Below are 18,154 nucleotides of genomic sequence, written 5' to 3'. Positions count from 1 at the left end.
ACAGGAGGGTCTGGAGTGCCAGGTTGAACATGGATCTGGTTCCTCTACTCTGGGAGGAGGTGAAGGGCTGAGAGGACCCTGCTGGGACTAAGAAGGCAGGTGCAGGAGCCGTGGTGCTACAAGCCAGTTGTACATCCCCAGTGCTCCCACCCTGTCCAGACCACACCAAACCTTTGCCTTAGAGCATGTCCATGGGCGACTGGCGCCTCCTGAGTCTTGTGGGGGCACCCATGGAAGCCGGCGTTGGCAGCAGGGACGGAGCTGGTGAGCACCCACAGATGCTGTTGGCAGTGAGAATGGCCCTGTCAGGGGGGGCATGGGTCCCCCAGTTCCCCACTATGCGACTCCTATAAGTATGTGTCGTGGTGCAGTGTGTTGCTCAGATAGATGCTGGTGTGACAGACTATATGTATAATGAAGGGAACAGATGTCCCAGCAGGCCAGTAGCTTTCTCCAGCTGCAAGCACTCCCAAACAGGTTGTTACCTCGTTCTTTTTCTTGGATGTCGGAGCTCTTTTGTATATGATGAGAAAGAGATTATTCAAGGCCCCCAAGGACCTGGAAGCCAAGTTCCCTTTAGACACTCACAGGAATTGAATGCCAAATCCCAGAGTTGTTTCTTGAAAATCCACCCCACCCAGCTGGAGCTAATGTCAGCTCTTTCTGCTCTTCTCTAGCTATGGGCTCTGCCCCCAGCATCTCTGCTGATGGGTACCAGGATGGAGGGATACGGGTTGGGTGTTGGTCGGCTGGGTGGTACCCAGAGCCCAAGGCTCAATGGAGAGATCACCTTGGGCAGCCGTTACCAGCAACCTCTGAGAAAATCTCCAGGGATGCTGACGGGCTGTTTCACACCGAGATTTCTATCGTTATCATGGAGGAGTCTAACAGGAACATGAACTGTTCTGTCAGGAACCTGCTCCTCAACCAGGAGAAAACAGCAACAGTCAACATCTCAGGTCAGTGCCTTCCATGCTGTGAGCCCTGGGGTGGGGAGGGGTTGTCACCGCCAGGATCATGTGCCTGACACCTACTGAGCCCTTTCCCCGGGCAGCACAAGTGCCTTTCTGGTCTGCTCTCAGCAGGGCTTATGGTAACACAGGACATCAGGACTCAGGCCAAGCTCCCTGTGGCTGAGTCAAGAGCTGGGCCTGGTTGAGCACAGGGTGAAATCAGACAGCAAGTCCTGCCCAAGGTTTGCAGGAACCACTAAGGCCTGGGGGTGCCCCAGCTTTGGGTGCCCCACCTGGGACAGCCTGTGGCAGAAGATCACCTCTGTTTCTCCCCAAAAACTCAGCTCTGTGACAATTTGGTTAGGATGTTCTAGGTGTATTATTGCTATGACCAGTCTTATGTGTTGTGTAATCTCTCTTTAGGTGTAAAAGGTGACCCTTCCCAATGAAACATGCTTGTATCCATAGCTCTGTAAAGCCACGTGTCCGAGCTTTCAAAGTGTGGAGGGGAGGGGGAGGGATGTGGCAGAAGGCCACCTCTCTTTCTTCCTCAAAACTCTGCTCTTTGACGATTTGGTTAGGACGGGCCCAGCAGAGGACGCACACCTTACTCTACCTCTTTGTTTAACCTGAGCTGGATACATTCCTGAGGGAGGGGGAAACCTGCTCCCTCTGCCTATGTGACTGGCATCACATCCCTGGGTGAGGGGCTTGGGCTGGGCGAGGGGTTGTCTGCCTGACAACCAATGAAGTATTTCAAATTGGTTGGCTGACAGGTAAACAAGGTCAGAAGGGCTATATAAGTTGAGGACTGGCCAGGAGGAGGGGGAAGCAGCCATGAGGAAGACTCGGAGAGAGAGAAGAGGTGGACCATCTGAAACTTGCTGTCTCTCAAAACTCATGATCAATGAGATGCCTGCCTCCAGAGGGAATCTCCACCTGCCTCTGGAGGATACTAGTAAGTAAGCTACCTGAGATCTAACTAGATATATAGCTTGCAGTAACTCAGATGTGAGATCAAAGGCTACCTGGACATGCAAGTTTGCTTTATGAGATTTCTCCCATATAGCCCAACCCTGTACCCTATTCCAACCCTACCCCTTGTAACCAATAAAGTTCTCCTTTGTACCTAGCGTGGGAGTCTTATTGGGAGTGGGTCTAGATTATGCCTTGGGTCTCCTTGGTTTGGCTGACTAAGGAAGACCACTACTTGTGCTTCTGACTGAGGAGAGCATCCCCAAGTTCTTGAAGTGAGTCAAGTACCCGCAAGGGCTACAAGACCTGTGTTTCCCAGGGGACGCAGAGCTAGAATCAAGCCCTTCCCTGCGTGGTAGCAATTTAACCCCAGGCTAGCGGGTGTGCTCCAGAAGGGGGTCGGCCAGATGTGAGGCGCCCCCAGGGAGGCACTTGGAGCCTGGAAGTGGTCGGGCACAGTGAGGCGGGTGGCTCAGCGCAGGAAAACCTGCTGCTGGCCTGCCACACAGCCCTTGGGAGAAGAGTGAGGATGAAGTTGCTGTTGGTCCAATAGTCACTTCTGGGGTGAGAGAGCAGCAGCAGGATCCCCTGAGGGCCCAGCTAGAAGCTGCCTGCAGAGCCATGGGGACAAGCTAGAGATCTGGCTCCCCGGCCAGCATCGCTCTGTGCCCGCATCTCCATAGGAGAGTGTGTCTGCGGGCTCTATTCGTGGTGCTCAAGCACCTCAGTACCTGGCTGTGCCCGGGGTTCAGCCTGCGCTGCCCGGCATGGGGAGGGGGGGGGGGCGGGTTACACGGAGATACAGGACAACCTCACGCTGACACGGAGCTCAGCTTCCAGCCTGTGACTACAGGAACAATGTTTGTCTTTGGTGACCTGTGGATGATGCAGCTCCTTCCCATAAGGATCCCATGATGCCCTGAGGAAGGGGCGGTTGCTGTCTCTTCCCACAGAGGTTTCTGCACCCAGGGGTTGTGCTGCTGGGTCTGGTTTATTCCTGGATTTACCGCTCTGTTGCCTCGGGGCAGTGGGCAGGTCAGTGGCCGCATTAGCTGGGCTGGAGCTTGAGCTTCCAGTATACTAAGCGTGAAGCACAAAGGAGCCGCGTCAACCTGAAATCCATCAGGAGGGGCCCAGGGAAAGTCACTGCTGCTCCCAAGCCTTGTGCATTTACGCACGTAGAGCTGTCCAGTGAATGACACTTTCTCTTGCAGATCAATTTTTCCCACGGGGCTCCCCTTGGGTCGTGGCTCTGGCTGTGATTCTGCCCATTCTGATTATCCTGGGCATTTTCTGCTTCTGTTGGCAGCACCGTGCAAAAGGTAATGAAACAAGGTGGGAGAGCGTGGGGGGAGGAGAGCTCCTCCGAGAGGGGACAGGACAGGGTGGACGGGGGCTCTGGTCCAGGGCTCAGAAAGGAGCGCTAAGCACCGGGGGATCAGTGCTGCTCACCTGGAAACAGGTGAGGAGGGAGGAGCTCTGCGCCGGGAGTCTGTTAATGTGTTTGTCCTGTTGCCTGCAAGCAGGGGAGAAGGGATAAGGCCTGGGAGGAAGGGAGGTGCTTACCTCGAATCCTGTCCTCTGAAGCTGGCAGGAGGTGCTAAATGGGCAAAACGGTGGTGCTGAGGGGATTTGGCTATTCCCCCCTCAATGCTAGGACTGCTCAGCCTGGGATCCTCCCACAGGGATGGGCTGGACTGCACATCTGATGTGCTAATTTATTCTGGGCATTTTGGTTGCTTTCTGCTGGTTTGCTCCCGGATCTCCAAAGGTGGCATTTGCCCAGCAAGCATCTGCCTATGCATGAGAGTGGGATCGTAGAGCTGCTGATAATTGTGATGTGACCCGATGTCCGCAAACATTGTAACACAGAAATTGCACTCGGGACCTGCAGGGCATTCTCAGACATGACTGATGCTTGCACCCAGGTGCTGTGGCTCCAGCTGTGCTCAGCAGTGATGGTCAAGCATGACAATGCTTCCATGCCCCACCAGACATGCATGCCAGGGCAGGCACCTGAGGGGACCAGCTCCAAGTGGAGCACCCCAAGCCCATCCCAACCTCCTTCACTAAGCACAGACTGATGTGAGCATGTGCTGGCCAATGGCCCCTCTGCCCCATCCCTTCATGGAGCCGTTTCCTCTACCCTGGTCCCAGGAGCAGCTTCTCTCCATTAACCTCACAATTAGGAGCAGGGACTAACAAGGCCAGGGGTTGACCAAGCCTGGAGCCCACCCTGTAGCTAGCCCAGTTCAATGCCTCACACAGCTGACCCACTTCATCTTCCTAGCCCAATGCCAGGAGCAAAGGGGAGGTGGGAAATATTTGGGTCTAGATTTTCTGCCAGCAGCACCACGACCAGTAGTGACTCGCCTGCAGAGAAAAACGGTCATAGGTGTGTCTGAGCCTCGGTGACCCATTGGGCTGGTGGGGCCGAGGTGCCCCAGGTTTTGTAGCTAACCACACACAAAGAATCAAAGTAGGTAGTATCATGTCTGGTATTGTTGGCTCCTCAGCCTAAATGAACAGGTACCCACTTGGCCTGTGGCATGGAGTCCAGGACAAGCATTGAACTCTGGCTTCTGGATCTGTAAGACACTGTAACTGCTCTGCCATCCCTGGTCCTCAGGCTCCAGCACCGATGCAGGAATGAACTCAAGGGATCTAATCACTCGTGGTAAGTGAATGCAAAAATCTAGAGCTCTTGGTTCAGAGACGATACCTTTTTATGAGACCAACTGAGAAACTGCAACAACAAAAAATTGTCTTTCTGCAAGCTTTCGGTTTCATGCGCCCTTCATCAAGCTCAGGGAAAGTTTAAAGGTGGTAAAAAGTCCCCATATGGAGGAAATCAACTTCATTTTTGCACAGTGGAAGCTGAAGCTGGAAATCTGTTCCTCTGGGTCCATGAGAGTGTCCTCCCTCAGTCCTCATGTTCAAGGTCTTCCTGACTCCTGGCCATTGCACTCATGCTGCCACAAGGACCTTTGGCTTTTCCGCTCTTCCTCTGCTTCCCCCCCCCCCCCCCCCCACATTTCTTCTTGTGCTGTGTTGGTGCTGGGAGGACAACTTCCCATTTCCTTTTTCCACTTCATTACTAACCATCTATGTATATACTCATTGCCAAGCACCCCATCCCTAGCCTTGTGGTGCATCACAACTAGAGTCTTATGGCACCATCTAGTGGATTCTGTTTCTGCAACAATAGGCAAATATTTGGGCACCTACTCAGCTCAGCACAGCTGATCTTTTGGCTTTTAGTACATCAATCAGCTCAGCACTAAGCAACTCTATCTTATGGGGCCACAGAGGGAAGGTGAGCTGGTGCGTCCATATGTGCACAGATGTGGGAAAGAGGAACTGGCAACACACCAGTGAATCAGTGTTGACAACAAAGTCCCTGGGAACTGAAGCTTTCACTCAGCAAAATACATACAACACAGTTAACATAGTGTCTGCGTCCTGCCCACCTCAGAGACACTCAACACAACCGGAAAATGCTTCCTTTCTTAAACGATTGAGTCTGTGGGGCTTGTTCATGCCTTGGCTCCTCAGCTGAGTGTAGAAGGTGAACACTTGAGGGTCTGGCTCAAGACTCACCAAGGCAAGAGATCGGGCTCTCAGATACCAAGAGACTTGCTTTGTTAATCTTTCTCTGTGACCCCAGCATGTCACTTAGGGGGTAGCTAACAGGCCCTGCTTCTCCAACAGTTTTGCTGCCCATCTTGATCTCCACACTGCTGGCCCAGGATTGCTACCCCTCCCCAGGCTAAAGCAGTTTTAATGTCTACACAGGGGTAGCACCTAGGACTTCAGCAGCCTGAGCTAGGGCTACGGGTCGCATGAGAGAGCAGGCAAGGACTCGAGCCGTCTGTGCAGTTGGGGCGGCAGGGCTGTCGAAGCTATGTATCGGGCAGTCCATGTTCGTAGTGAGTGGGATGGAGCCGGGGAGCACCCGTGCAGGGCTGTGGGTGGGAGGACTCCCAGAGATGGGGTCAGGCGTGTGGGTTTGATGGTTCCTCTGACTCCACCGTGGATTGAGGCAGCTAAGGATCTCCTGACTCAACTTAGGGCTGTGGGTTTCAGGCACTTCAATGTAGTGCCTGTGGTCAGGCTGCTCGTGGTCCCTTCCTGCGGCCTGGCATTGGGCTGTTCCAGCTCCGTTGAGGGTAAGGATTAGGGTTAGGGAATGGGCAGGGATGGAGCTGCCTTTCTGGTTTATGTGGTAGGACTCTGGGCACTGTGTTTGGGGCACAGGCGAGTACGGCAGTCGGTGATAGTAGTAAATGGGCTGGAGCTTGGGGCACCCCACATGGGGGCTGGGGCGGGAGGGCTCTTAGCCATGGGGTCAGACGTTGGGGGTGGAAGGGTTTCAGGTGCCCAGTGGGGTTCAGGCAGCGCCAGCTCTCCAGGCTGGACGTGGGGTGCTGTTTGGGGGCTGCGGTGCTGGGTGCGGGGTGGGGGGCGATGGAGCTGGTCCCCGGGCGTTGCCGCGGCAGCGTTCGTACCATCGCAGCACCGCGGGATTCCGGGCAGTTGCCGGCGGAGGCTGGAGCGGTGCTGCCGGGCGCCCGGGGTCTGCACAGACGGGTAAGTCGGCTGCGGAGACCGCTGCCCCCATTCTGCCCCTGGCTGAGGGCAACGTGGGTGTTGAGACGAGGCCTCTTGCCCCAGGGGGGTGTTGGAGCCAGACGTCAAAGAGTCACGAGGCCGGCACCCTCCTGTCCCATGACGAGGTGTGCCAGGGGGACGCAGCCCAACGGGGTGACATTTGCACCAGCCCCACCAGCAATGGCACCGGGAAGGGCAGTGGTGCCCGGTCCTGCAGGTTGTCAACAGTGGGCATCTGGTCAGTGCCTTTCTCGGGGCTGGTTTGCTCCTGTGTAAAGCCAGGAGCGAGAAAGCGGAGCCGTGCCCAGCTGAGTGACCGCACCGCAGGCACCTAGACGTGGGGTCTCCCCTCTTTTCAAGAAGCACAGAATTGGAGCACAAACCCACATCACTTCCAACGCCTGAGGATTCATTTTATTGTTGAAATGACAGTCCAGGGGCACAAGCATTTTCTGCACATTTAAATTTCCATCTTCTTTCTTTCAGTGATCTACACGCATCGTCTGGAGAGCGACGGGAGAGCCAAGGTCGGGGAGGATCTCGCTCTTGGATCTCTCACCCAGGAGTGAGCGGGTAAGGACGAGGTCCTCAGGCAGTGCTGCTGGAGGCTGCGGCAGCAGGAGATCTGGGAGGGGAGTGAGGGTCTCTTCTGCTTCCAGGCTTGTGCCTGTGTTCGGAAAAAAGTGCAGAAGGAGACGGAGCTGACATGACCCTGCCTTTGGAGCGAGGGGCTGAGTAATGCTCCCTGCCGGCTCGGTGTGCAGGAGGCAGGAGCCGGGCAGGCTCTGCAGGACACCCCCTGCCGAGGCCGAGATAAGAAATGTTTGCGCTCTAACCTTGTGTGTCTTTTATCGCCTCCTTAGACCATCTTCTCCTGCACGGGTGTCAGAAGGCTTCAAAACCAGTCCCGGGCCCGGGTTGCTGTCCCTGCCAGGATGGCTGGAGTGCAGTGCACAGCCAGTGTAGATTAAAACACTGGTTCCTCTTACATTGTATTGAGGGCCATGGTTTTTGTTTGTGCAGAGCAGGGGAGTCGGGCACTCCTGCATCGTGAAAGGCATGAAGACAAGGTCCAGGGAGAAGGCAATAGCAGTCCTGGTGTGGAAAAGAAGTGCCAGAGGGCAGCCAGAGTTTCCTTTAATGGCCGAGAAGGGCCTGAAAGGGAAGGTCTGGGGGGAGAGGACTCCTGGAGGGGACAGAGCAAGAGAGGGAAAGGGGTGGGAGGCAGGAGAGGTGCAGATCTGTTATAGGGGAAGAGATTATACAAGAAGATCGCTTCAGAGTGGATGCTATAGTCCCTTTCAGGGGCAGGCGTTATCGCCTTGGGAAGGCAGTGACTGCGGATCCAGGCGGCGAGGGACATTCCCCAGAGGCGAGGCAGGAGGCCTCGGTACCGGACCAGAGGGAGGAGTGCGCGGCGTCCCGAGGGCCTTTGAGCACCTGCCCAGCAGCGCACCATCCCCCCGGGCAGGTGAGGGGCCAGCGGTTTTCTCATGTCTGTGCAGGCGACTGCAGAAAGGGGAGGAAAATCCACCCCGCTCCAAGGTGGTGACCGCGGCCCCGATGCTCTCTCCCACCAGCTCCATGGGGTTGGAAACATCCCCGGGTACAGAAGCTCCCACCCCTCCCAGCTCAGCCAGTGCCGCCCAGCCCGAGTGGGCAGGGAGCCCAAAGCTGTGGCGCTGATGGGCATCACGGGTCGCAGGGAAGGGGCCCCTGCCCTCCTCTGCCTGGACTCCCAGGGGCTTCAGCCCACAGCCAGTCACATGGAGCCAGAGGTGGGGGCAGCAGCAGGGAGCTGTGTCCAAACCAGCTGCCTGCCGGTCATTCACCCCGAGCCCAGGGCTTTTCCTGTCCATGATCCCCAAGTGATAAGGATACTGGTGTCATGGGGGAAATACAGGGCACACCTGCCTGTCTCCTGGAGAGCAGGAGGGTCGGGGGAGACGTGTGTGCAGGGGTGCCTTGAAGGCCAGCTGATGCCTGCTCCTGCTCGGTGCCAGGATGGACAGGCTGAGGCGGGTGCTGAGGAGGAGGACCGCCAAGGTGGGCTTTGTGCCAGAAGATCACAGCAGGGGGCCTGGGCAGGAACATCTGGGCCCCCCCAGCCATGAAGAGGAGGGGCCCATCCAGGCGAGGACGTGGCTGTGCTCCATGTGCTGGCATAAAAAACCAGTACTTCCCAGCGCCAGAGATCCTTTGAAGCAGCCCACCACCTCCAGGTGCAAGTGGAGGTGGCCCTGTGTGCGCCCGGGCAGGCGGGAGCCCGGAGGAGAGGAGCGCCGGGCAGAAGAGCCATGCAGCCTCCTGCCCAGGGCACCGAGCAGCCTGGAGCCCGGCCCTGCAGCCCCGCATGCTCAGGCAGCCCCCTGCAGAGGCGCGGAGGAGGGCCCAGCCTCCCTGGGGCAGGAGCTGAGCCCGTCCTGCACCAGCCCCAGCCTGAGCTGCAGCTCCTCCTCGGCGGACTCGCACAGTTCCCTGGGGTCCGCGAGCCCCCCGGCCCCTGGCGCCAGCCACACCGGTGAGGAGACGAGCTGGGGGCCACCAAGTCTCAGGGCCATTCGCTCCAGGGGGCAAGTCAGACCCTGCGCAGGGATGGGCAGGGGGATCCTGGCCAAGGCGAGGGGGCTGAGCTGCATGACCTCCAGGTCCCTGCGCAGGGGTGGCCTTGGTGGGGGTGGGTGAAGGGGGAGGCAGAGTCGCTTGTGGTGGGGACAGGGACCTCCCAGGGCAGCAGGGACACTCCAGTCTGCTCTCAGCTGGCGAAGGGAGCGCGACTCCATCTCTGCCCCCCACAGCTCACGTTTCTTACTCTGGGGGGCAAAGGACTCACCCTCCCCACTTTCCTTCCTGCTGCAGTGATTGCCAGTCCGGCCATAGAGAAGGTGCAGGACGAGGAAGAGCAGGAGAAGGAAGATCAGGGGACGCAGGAGGGAGCTGTGCTAAGTGTCACCCAGCGCCTCCAGGAACGCAGGAAGGTAGGAAACCCGCTCAGTCCTCTGTTCCCTCCCTGGGGAGCCCATCCTGCTGACCGGAGATGACAGGCAGAGACGCTCTGCACCCGTGGGCAGTGCTCAAGGTGGGTGCCTTTGTGAAGCCCCACCTGGGTGCCCTCCCGCCACAGACACTGCCATGCTCCTCCCTGCGCCTGCCCAGGGGGAGACTCATGTCAGCACCGTGGGGGTCCCAAGAGACCTGAGCCCCACAGCGGATTTGGGGAGGACAGGGAGGTCCCTGGCTCAGAGCCTCCCTTTACCCTGGTCCCTCTCCTGGTAGATGCAGCACAGGAAGGATGGGCAGTGCCTGCTGCAGGAGCTCCTCACCCTGCAGGCAGCCGTGCAGCAGAGGGGACACGAGGCAGTGGAGCTGCAGGGGTGGAAAGCGTCCATGCCACACAAGATAGTGGTGAGTGGGAGGTAGCACGGCATGGTTTGGGGAAAGGGGAAGAGAGGGGAAAGAGTTTCTTGAGTCCAGGGTGGAGGGGAGAGATGGAGCTGGAGCGGGGAGAGAAGGGCAGGCGCGCTGGTGGGCAGCAGAGATGGGAAATCCTGGGACAGGCCGGGGGGAATGGTGTGTGTGGAGGGCAGATGAGGGCTTGATCAGGGAGCAAGGGGATGGTTCGAGTGACATGTCTGAGTGGCCATGCGAGGGGAAGGACCAGCCCAGTGGGTGGGGGGCAGGGGGATGTGTGAGGCATCCCAATGGGCGGATCCTGGTGCCTGTGCCTGCAGCACCGGGTGGTCTCCCGTGTGGGACGGGGCTGTGGCCTGTGGGGCCGTAACCTCGCCCTTCCCTTTGGGTCTTGCAGGAGCTGATGGAGGATGTCCCCAGGGAAGACTATCTAGGAAACACCATCCCAGACATCATAGCTGCCATCTGGTGCCTCAGGTACCAGGACCTCTGCCCAACTGGCCTAGGCTTGCCATGGGCCAGCGGGATCCCCGCTGCTCAGGCCCAGGTTTCCTTCCTCTTCCTGCCAACCCCAGTGGCACCCCCGCCCCACACAGCTCAGCGTCACACAGGCTCCTTTCTCCTGACAGTGACCTGGAGATGTGCCTGGACCCCTTCCTGCAGTCGCGCCTCCTGCGAGCTGCAGCATCCAAGACTTTTGGGGCCATAGGGCGCAACAACATCAGCAACCTGGTAGGTGCCCCTGCCCCTGCCCTGTCCCACAAGCCAGCCCCTGGCAGGTGCGGGCACAAGCTGCCTGGCGCTGACCCTGGGCTCTCCCTCCCCTTTCTGGTCATGCAGAGGATGCACATGGGCAACCTGGAGGGCCTGCTGTGGTGCCTGCTGTCCAGCGCCCCCAGCCTGGACAGGCTGAATTTCTTGTGGGAGGTGAGCAGGATAGAGAGGGGCTGGGCTCGGGGAGGGGTGGCCTGCAGCCCCGTGACCTGCACGAGCCTCTCTCAATGCCTTTGGAGCTGTAAGGCAGGGGATGAAGGCCCAGCTCCAAGCCTCGGCCCCGAGGAGGAGTCAGCAGACACGGCTGGTCTGTACAGCAGGGGCATGTGCCCGCTGATCTTGATGTCTTCCTCCCGCAGCAGTTCACATTCTGGATGGAGGCGGTGGATGCCCAGCACCGAGCCCTGGGCATGAGGGCAAGCACCACCCTCATGTCCTTTGCTGCCCTCCTGCTCCCACACTTTGAGGTCAGTGAGCCCCGAGCCCAGTGCCCTGGTCCCCTGCCGTTGTCAGGACCCTCCTGGGAGAGAGGAGTCAGAGCTGGGACCTGAGCTTCACTCCAGGGCTCTGCTTCTGTCTCATCGGTGCACCCCAGCTCTCTTCTTTGGGTCTCTTTTCCATGGCCTGCCCTGGGCGCACTGGCCTACCCCCCACCCCCCGGGGTCCTGGGACCTTTGTAGCCCCGGAGCAGCAGGCACAGGGAATCATGCTGGGGTGCTGACCCGGTGCCCTGGCTCCAGGTTCCTGTGGGAACAGAAGGATTTCATGCCCTGGCACCATGATCTCTGGCCCCTTCCTGCTTTGTGATGGTTGTGGGGGGAGATGGAGCGAGGGAGATGGCCTTGGGGAACCTGCAGGTTTGGGAAGGTAGGACAGGCATGGACCCCCCCCCCCCCCCTGCCTCTGCTTAGGGCTCCCCTGACGTGCCTGAGGTGGGGGACATGGCAGCGCGCCTGGGTCTGTCCATCAGTGACCCAGAGGAGACCATCGGCTGCGACGCCGTGGAGAGTTTGTACTGGCTCACTCGAATCCTCCTGCACCAGAGGGGTAAGGAGACCCGTCCAAAGCGCTGGACCACGATGGAAATGATGCCCACCCCCGCAAACCCTGATCCAAAGCTAGAATGGCAGCTAAGAGCCTCATGTCTCCACTTGTCACAGGCCAAGACATGCGAGGGGCGGACGAGATGTTCGGCGAGTGCCCTCTGGAGCCGAGCCAGGTCCAGTGTTACAGGGACCTGGCAAGAGTCGGAGAGGTGAGGATGCTGCGCCCAGTGCTTGCCAAGCTGCAGGGCTGGACTTGTGTCTCTTTGGCCTGGCTGTGTGCTGGGCTGTGGAGAAAGGTCTGCTGCTTCTCTCCAGCTTGCAGAGATCTTCCTGCGGCGGGGTAGAGCCTTGCAACGTGCAGAGCGCCATGGTCCCAGGTCCCAGAGATGGAGCCTGGCTCTGAGATGCACCAAGCCTTGCGCCCTCTTGCTTTCAGGTGCTGAGAGAGATCTTGTCCGAGGAGCAAAAGAGATCGTTCCTGCAGCGGACCATTCTGGCAATTCATCATGGGCGGATGCACGTTAAAACACCTGCGCTACTCTTCCTCTATGCCATCCTGGGGGAGACCAGCCTCCTGATCGGGGACAAGGTTAGCAGCCGCCTCAGGTGCAGGGGACTGAGAAAGGGCCCCTCGCCTCTGTGCCATGTCTTATCGCTCTCCCCCATCGCAAGGGGTGGAGAGAGGTCATTAGCTATGGGAGCGTGAGCTGTAGCACAGGGCAGGGTTGATTTGTACCATGTAGGTGAACTGAATCCGTGAGCTCTGTATAGGAAGTCCAAGATCTGGTGACCGCCAGGTCACATCAGCAGAGGCTGAAGCTTGCTCCAAGACCCAGACGTGCCCATGGGCCTGCCCCTCCACCTCCTCAGAGCCAGGCCAATCTCAGGCGGCAGGCTGAAGATGGATTTGTCTGCAGAGATGGAAAGGCTGGGCCCTGGGATCACAGGCTGGGGGGCATTTCCCCTGCTGCCCCTGGGTCTGTGCTTGCCCTAGGGAGAGCAGAGTATTCAGCTAGTCAGCACTGGCCATCTGCCCCCTTCTCCCCAGCTGCCACCCCCTGCCTTCCCCACGACTCTCAGACAAACGTCCCTGCAGGAACCTGCCCCCATTTCACTGGGCTGCTGCCAACACCCCTTGCTTGCAGCCCAGTCCCTGCCCTCATGTGCCGAGTGCTGGCTGGGGTTGTGGGGGAGGCTGGAGTGGGGTCTTGGTTTCCCCACGTGGGCACATGGTGAGGAGGGGCCAGGGAGGTGGGTGGGGAGTGGGGCAGTAGCTCCGGCTGCCGTGGGCTGGGAACTGGGCTGGGGTCTCTCGGGGGTCCGAGAAGAGTCTGTCTTGGAGATTGGGTCCCGGGGCTTGACCCGTCCCACCATCCCCGTCCTTCATGTGGGCAGCAGAGGTTCAGACTGGCTCTTGTGCCCCTGTAGGAGGAAGAAGTCCCCGGCAGGATCGTGAGGAAGCTGGTCCTCATGAAGTGCTGCCATGAGCTGCCCAAGGAGCTGCAAGGACACAGCCTGCTGGCCTGCTCCTCCGGCCCCCTCTCCTCTCCTCTCCTCTCCTCCCTCCAGCAGCCCCCCGGGTCGTCCTGCAGGTACTGTGCTGTGCCCTGGGCCTCTGGGGAAGCAGGTCTTGTGGGGGGAGAGGGGGAGGCTCGCACCACTAACCCAAACCTGCTCCCTGCCATGTGCGGGGACTTGTCTGCTCTGCCCCTGGCGAGTCCTGTCCTACCGCCCATCCTCCGTGGGCCATCCTCTTGCCTCCCGCCTCTGCCAGGATCCTTTGCCTCGTGCCCTGCTGCCTGTGCACAAATCTCGTCCCTCCCCGGGGCTGTGGATGGACCTGCCTGGTGCAGGTGTCGCCCTCTTTCTCAAAGGAGCTCCCACAAGTCACTAAACAACCCCAGGACAGGCTGGAGGCTGCTTCCCCGCGCGTCCACCTGTCCACCTGTCCATGGCTGGGGTTTTCCATGCTGCGCTTCTAGCTCAGCTCAGATCTGGTTGGGCTGTGATGCCTGAAGGTGTTCAGCTGCTTCCATGTTGAAAGCTAAGGGGGGACTATTTTGTTTTCCCTCATTCAAATATTGTGGTCTCTGTGTCCTGGGAAAGCTTTCAGTCCCTGTTTCCTCGGAGCAGGGCCTTGTGTCAGTGTGACCATGTCCATATTTAACATTTGCTCCCTTTTCTCGCACTGTGCAGAGAGAGCTCCTAACCATCAGGAGCACGAGAGCCCCTCCATGAGCGACGAGGACATCTAGCACCTCACCAGGAGCCTGGCGGCTGTGTAGAGATCCTGCAACAGTGCCGAAGCCACCGCACGAGAGTCACCGGCTGAGCAGATCCGCCCGCTCACAGCGGTCCTCCCTAGACTTCAGCTTGTCCCCAAAGACGCAGCCTGAGAAGCCCCTCGTGGGTGAAGGGTTCGACAACTTCATCCGTCAGCCCTGCCACGCCAAGGGTCGCGAAAGCACTGACACCATGCGCTCGTGGTCCCCAGGTTGCCTAATGGAGGACGCTCGTGTTGTGCGGGTGGCATTTTGTTACCCCCTGCCTCAGGGCTTTTGCCGGTCGCCATTTGGGGCCAGGAAGGAATTTTTTCCCCCTCACCTGTGGAAGTATCTTCTGGGGGTTTTTCGCCTTCCTCTGAGGCACCGGGGCAAAGTCAGTCCATTGCAGCATCTGTTGTGTTAGCAGCCTGCCTTAGCGCTCCCCCCTGAAGGGATAATCCTTCGAAGGCCGTGCAGGGAGAGACAATGAACCACAGGCACCGAGTAGAATGAGTGCGTAGGAGTTAAGAGTAGTTTTAGACTAATAAATTTAATATCAAATTTTCTTTTCTAATAAGTGTTGTTGTTGATCTCCTCTTCCTGCTTCTAATACAAATTCATGACCTGCATAGAAAGAAAGATGCAAACATGATCTACCCTTATGGAAAACATGGGTTCCCCAGCCCTCCAAAGAAATCTGGTGTTTTTAGCTCAGGGTGTCAAGGTAGAGCTGATTACAAAATATCTAGTACTGTTTTATTGGAAAGGGCCATTGTGGTCAGGTACATGGTTCAAGAAGCTTTGAAAGCAAAACTCTTTCTCCACTTGAAGTTGGGGTTGATGTCAAGGCCCCAGGAAAGATGACAAAGAGCGGGGCCAGCATGTCAGCAGAAAGATGGCTTTGGTGCTCAGGGCTCCCAGGTCTGATGTGAAAGACCCAGAAATATGTCCCTGTTGGGATGTGTGCGTCTCCTGTTTAGCTTCTCTCCATGTAGAGCTGGGGTGGGCAAATTGGTGGATCTGGCCAGTGGCCAGACTCCATTTCCCAGCAGCTCCTGCCCACATCATTGCATCCGATTTCCCTGGAGCAGCGCTGGGGCTGGGGCTGTGACAGCACGGGGCCAGGATTTCTATAGAGACCAGCCCCGGCAATGCTGGCAGGGCATGCTCCCGGATGGGGAACTGCTCCAGGGCCAGGGTTGGGATCTTACAGTGATGACACCATGGTTCAGAGCTAGGACAGAGCCACAGTCTGTTGCTGCACACCCAGGCCTGGGGCATGCGAGCAGTGTATCACAGCTGTGCCCCGACACCATGCTTTCACTGCAGCAAGATCACAGCCCCAGACCAGCTCTCTGCCCTGCTACACACCTTGCCAGTGCTGTAGGAGATGGTCTCCATGCAAGTTCTGGCCCTGTGCTGTCATGGTCCCAATACTGCTGGGGTCTCCATGGAAACTTTTGAAACTGTCTCCCATGACATTCTCATGAGTAAGCTAAGGTAATGCTGTCTCGATGGTAATACTGCAGAGCAGATATAGAACTGGCTATTTAGTCATATTCAAAGAATACTCGGTCGTTAGTGGGTTGGGGCGTCTAGTTGGGATGAGGTACTAAGCTGGTTTCCCCCAGAGGTCTGTCGGGGGTCTGATATTGTTTGATATCCTTATTAATGATGTGGAAGATGGGATTGAGTGCCCACTCTGCCCATTTGCAGGTGACACCTAGTTGGGTGGAATTGAAGCCACCCTTGATAAATAATCGATTTAAACTTGGAGACATAGTCCAAAATGAATCAAATGCAGTTCAATAAGGACAAGTGCAAAGACCTTGCATTTGGTATGGAGCAATTACATGTACAAAGAGAGACTAGGGAATTATGAACTAAGCTCCAGTACTGCAGAAAAGGACCTTGGGGGATGAAACAGAGGACTATTGCCTTGTCCCTCGGAGAGAGAGACAGCCAGTGACAGGGGGCCAGAAGAGAGAAGTGGGCAACCCAGAAGGAAAAGTAGTAGCTCCACGGCTACAGAAAAGCTTCAGGCCACCTACCTATGAGGTCTGGGGTCCAGGCAATAAGGGTAATAGCAGCTCCAGCAAGCTGCTTCTATAGTAATACAGGCAACTTACCCCTGCTAGAGAGACTGGCCATGAAGCAAAACTGAGGGGCTGCAAGTCAGAGCAGAGGGGCAGCTTGCAGAAGGCCTAGTGTGGCTGTGAGGCAGGGCAGAGGGAGCTTGAGTGGAAGCAGGTGGCCACACAGACGTGAGCCTGCAAAAAGGCAAGCCTATAGATTGGTTAATGGGGATCCGGCCCTGAGAAGCAGGGATGGGGTGACCAGAAGTAGGTGGAGTTTCTGAGTATATAGGCTTGTGTTGAGGGCCAGGGAGTCACCCTGGTCCTAGTGGTTGTGGGGAAATGATTTGTCTGGAGAGAAGGAACAACTAACAGCCACAGAAAGAAAAGGTACCCCGTGAGTTGGTAGGGACAAGGGAGGATCTTCTCTGTGGTGAGTTTGCTCTGGCTTTGGCTACATCCCAACCCCCTTTTAATGACTGTTGGGAGTCACAGAAGCAATTAAAGGTTTACTAGCCAAGGCAGAGAGAGAGAGTGGAGTGTAATCAGGTCCTATGCATATAATATCATCCGGTGCATGCCGCATCCAGAAAGCATCATTATAGCATCATCACTAGATCCAAGAGCCCTGTCTGCTGCACTTGAGCAGAGAGAACAGGCAGAGAGAGAGGCCCATTGTTTCCCATATAAGTAAACAATAGATAATGATACCTTGCTGGCAGCTGGATGCAAGATAATCATTTCAGGCTCTCCCTTGCTGGTAGGTGTATTTGTATTCTCCCTATCACACCTTTGGAAAGGAAGGAAGAAATAAAAGTTATAATTATTTGTTCTATTTTTTAAATTTTATTTTAGATTTCATTTTTTTTTAATTTTATTTTTTTTTAATTGTATTTAATCTTCTTTTTCCATGTCTCTCTTTCTCTGGGTGGCTTTGATTAGAGGATGGGATTGTCTCCCATAAGTGAGAAATGTTCAGACTTCACTTCAGCCTCAACTGAGGGCTGACTTCTTTTTGTGGATATTTGTGTTAGCATTGTGTCAGATGTAGCTGTCTGAAATAAGCTACCTCCCCAACCCCACCAGCAGGGGTAGAAACCTTGCCCCTGACAGCTCTTGACCTCTGCAAAGCAAAGAAAGAAACAAGGCGTCTGATGATCTTGTCTATAGATTCGTAGAAGTGAATCTTGTCTATAGAAGTAGGGTCGGAAGGGGCCTTGTAGATCATCAAGTCTGACCCCCTGCTCTGGGCAGGAGAGAAAAACAGACTCAAATGGCCCCAGCCAGGTAGGCATCAAGCCTCCTCTTAGAGACCCCCAGGGTAGGAGCCAGCACCACTTCCCTTGGGAGTTGGTTCCAGATCCTAGCCGCCCTGACCCTATCCAGGTCCTGCTGTAATCTGTCCTTCCCTACTAGCATGCCCACCTCACCCCATATCTTGGTATCATCAGCAAATTTAAACAGGCTGCTTTTTACCTCATCGTCCAAGTCACTGATAAAGAAATTGAACAGTGCGGGCCCGAGGACCAAGCCCTGGGGGACTCCACTGCCCACTTCCCCCCAGGTCGAAAAAGACCTGTCCACCAACACGCTCTGAGTATGACCCTTCAGCCAATTTGCAATCCATCTGACTGTGTAGGCATCGATGCCACAGTCACCTAGTTTTTTAATGAGGATGGGGTGGTCAACAGTGTCAAAGGCCTTGCTGAAGTCCAGAAAAACTACATCCACCGCAACACCTGCACCCAATGCTTTTGTGACCGGATCATAGAAGGAAATCAGGTTGGTCGGACAGGACCTGCCCCTAATGAAACCGTGCTGGTTGCCTGTGAGTATCAACCCTGCTGCTGGCCCATCACAGATGGGCTCCTTGATGATCTTCTCAAAAAGTTTCCCGAGGATTGAAGTAAGACTAATGGACCTATAGTTGCCCAGGTCCTCCCTCCTCCTTTTTTTGAAGATGGGGACCACATTGGCTTTCTTCCAGTCATCCGGCACCTGGCCAGAGCACCACAAGTGCTTGTAAAGCCGTTCCAGGGGCCCCA

General features: G+C 56.7%; 1 protein-coding gene across 1 annotated transcript; it reads left to right on the top strand.

Annotated features, from left to right (window-relative positions):
* The first annotated feature begins 1,777 nt into the window (after window positions 1-1,777).
* Window positions 1,778-14,611, top strand: LOC132244118 (uncharacterized). The gene is made up of 16 exons (XM_059715127.1): window positions 1,778-1,911; window positions 3,143-3,250; window positions 7,026-7,112; window positions 7,403-8,010; window positions 8,543-9,060; window positions 9,399-9,517; window positions 9,816-9,944; window positions 10,348-10,427; window positions 10,580-10,682; window positions 10,791-10,877; window positions 11,084-11,191; window positions 11,636-11,771; window positions 11,885-11,979; window positions 12,207-12,359; window positions 13,199-13,362; window positions 13,967-14,611. The coding sequence occupies exons 5-16, from the start codon at window positions 8,544-8,546 to the stop codon at window positions 13,977-13,979; spliced, it is 1,704 nt and encodes a 567-aa protein (XP_059571110.1). The 5' UTR covers window positions 1,778-1,911; window positions 3,143-3,250; window positions 7,026-7,112; window positions 7,403-8,010; window position 8,543; the 3' UTR covers window positions 13,980-14,611.
* The last annotated feature ends 3,543 nt before the right edge of the window (window positions 14,612-18,154 follow it).

Source organism: Alligator mississippiensis, chromosome 11 (genome assembly GCF_030867095.1).
Source record: "Alligator mississippiensis isolate rAllMis1 chromosome 11, rAllMis1, whole genome shotgun sequence".
Taxonomy (NCBI): Eukaryota; Metazoa; Chordata; order Crocodylia; family Alligatoridae; genus Alligator; species Alligator mississippiensis.
Note: the sequence above shows the minus strand (reverse complement) of the source record. Positions and strands in the feature narration are given on the sequence as shown.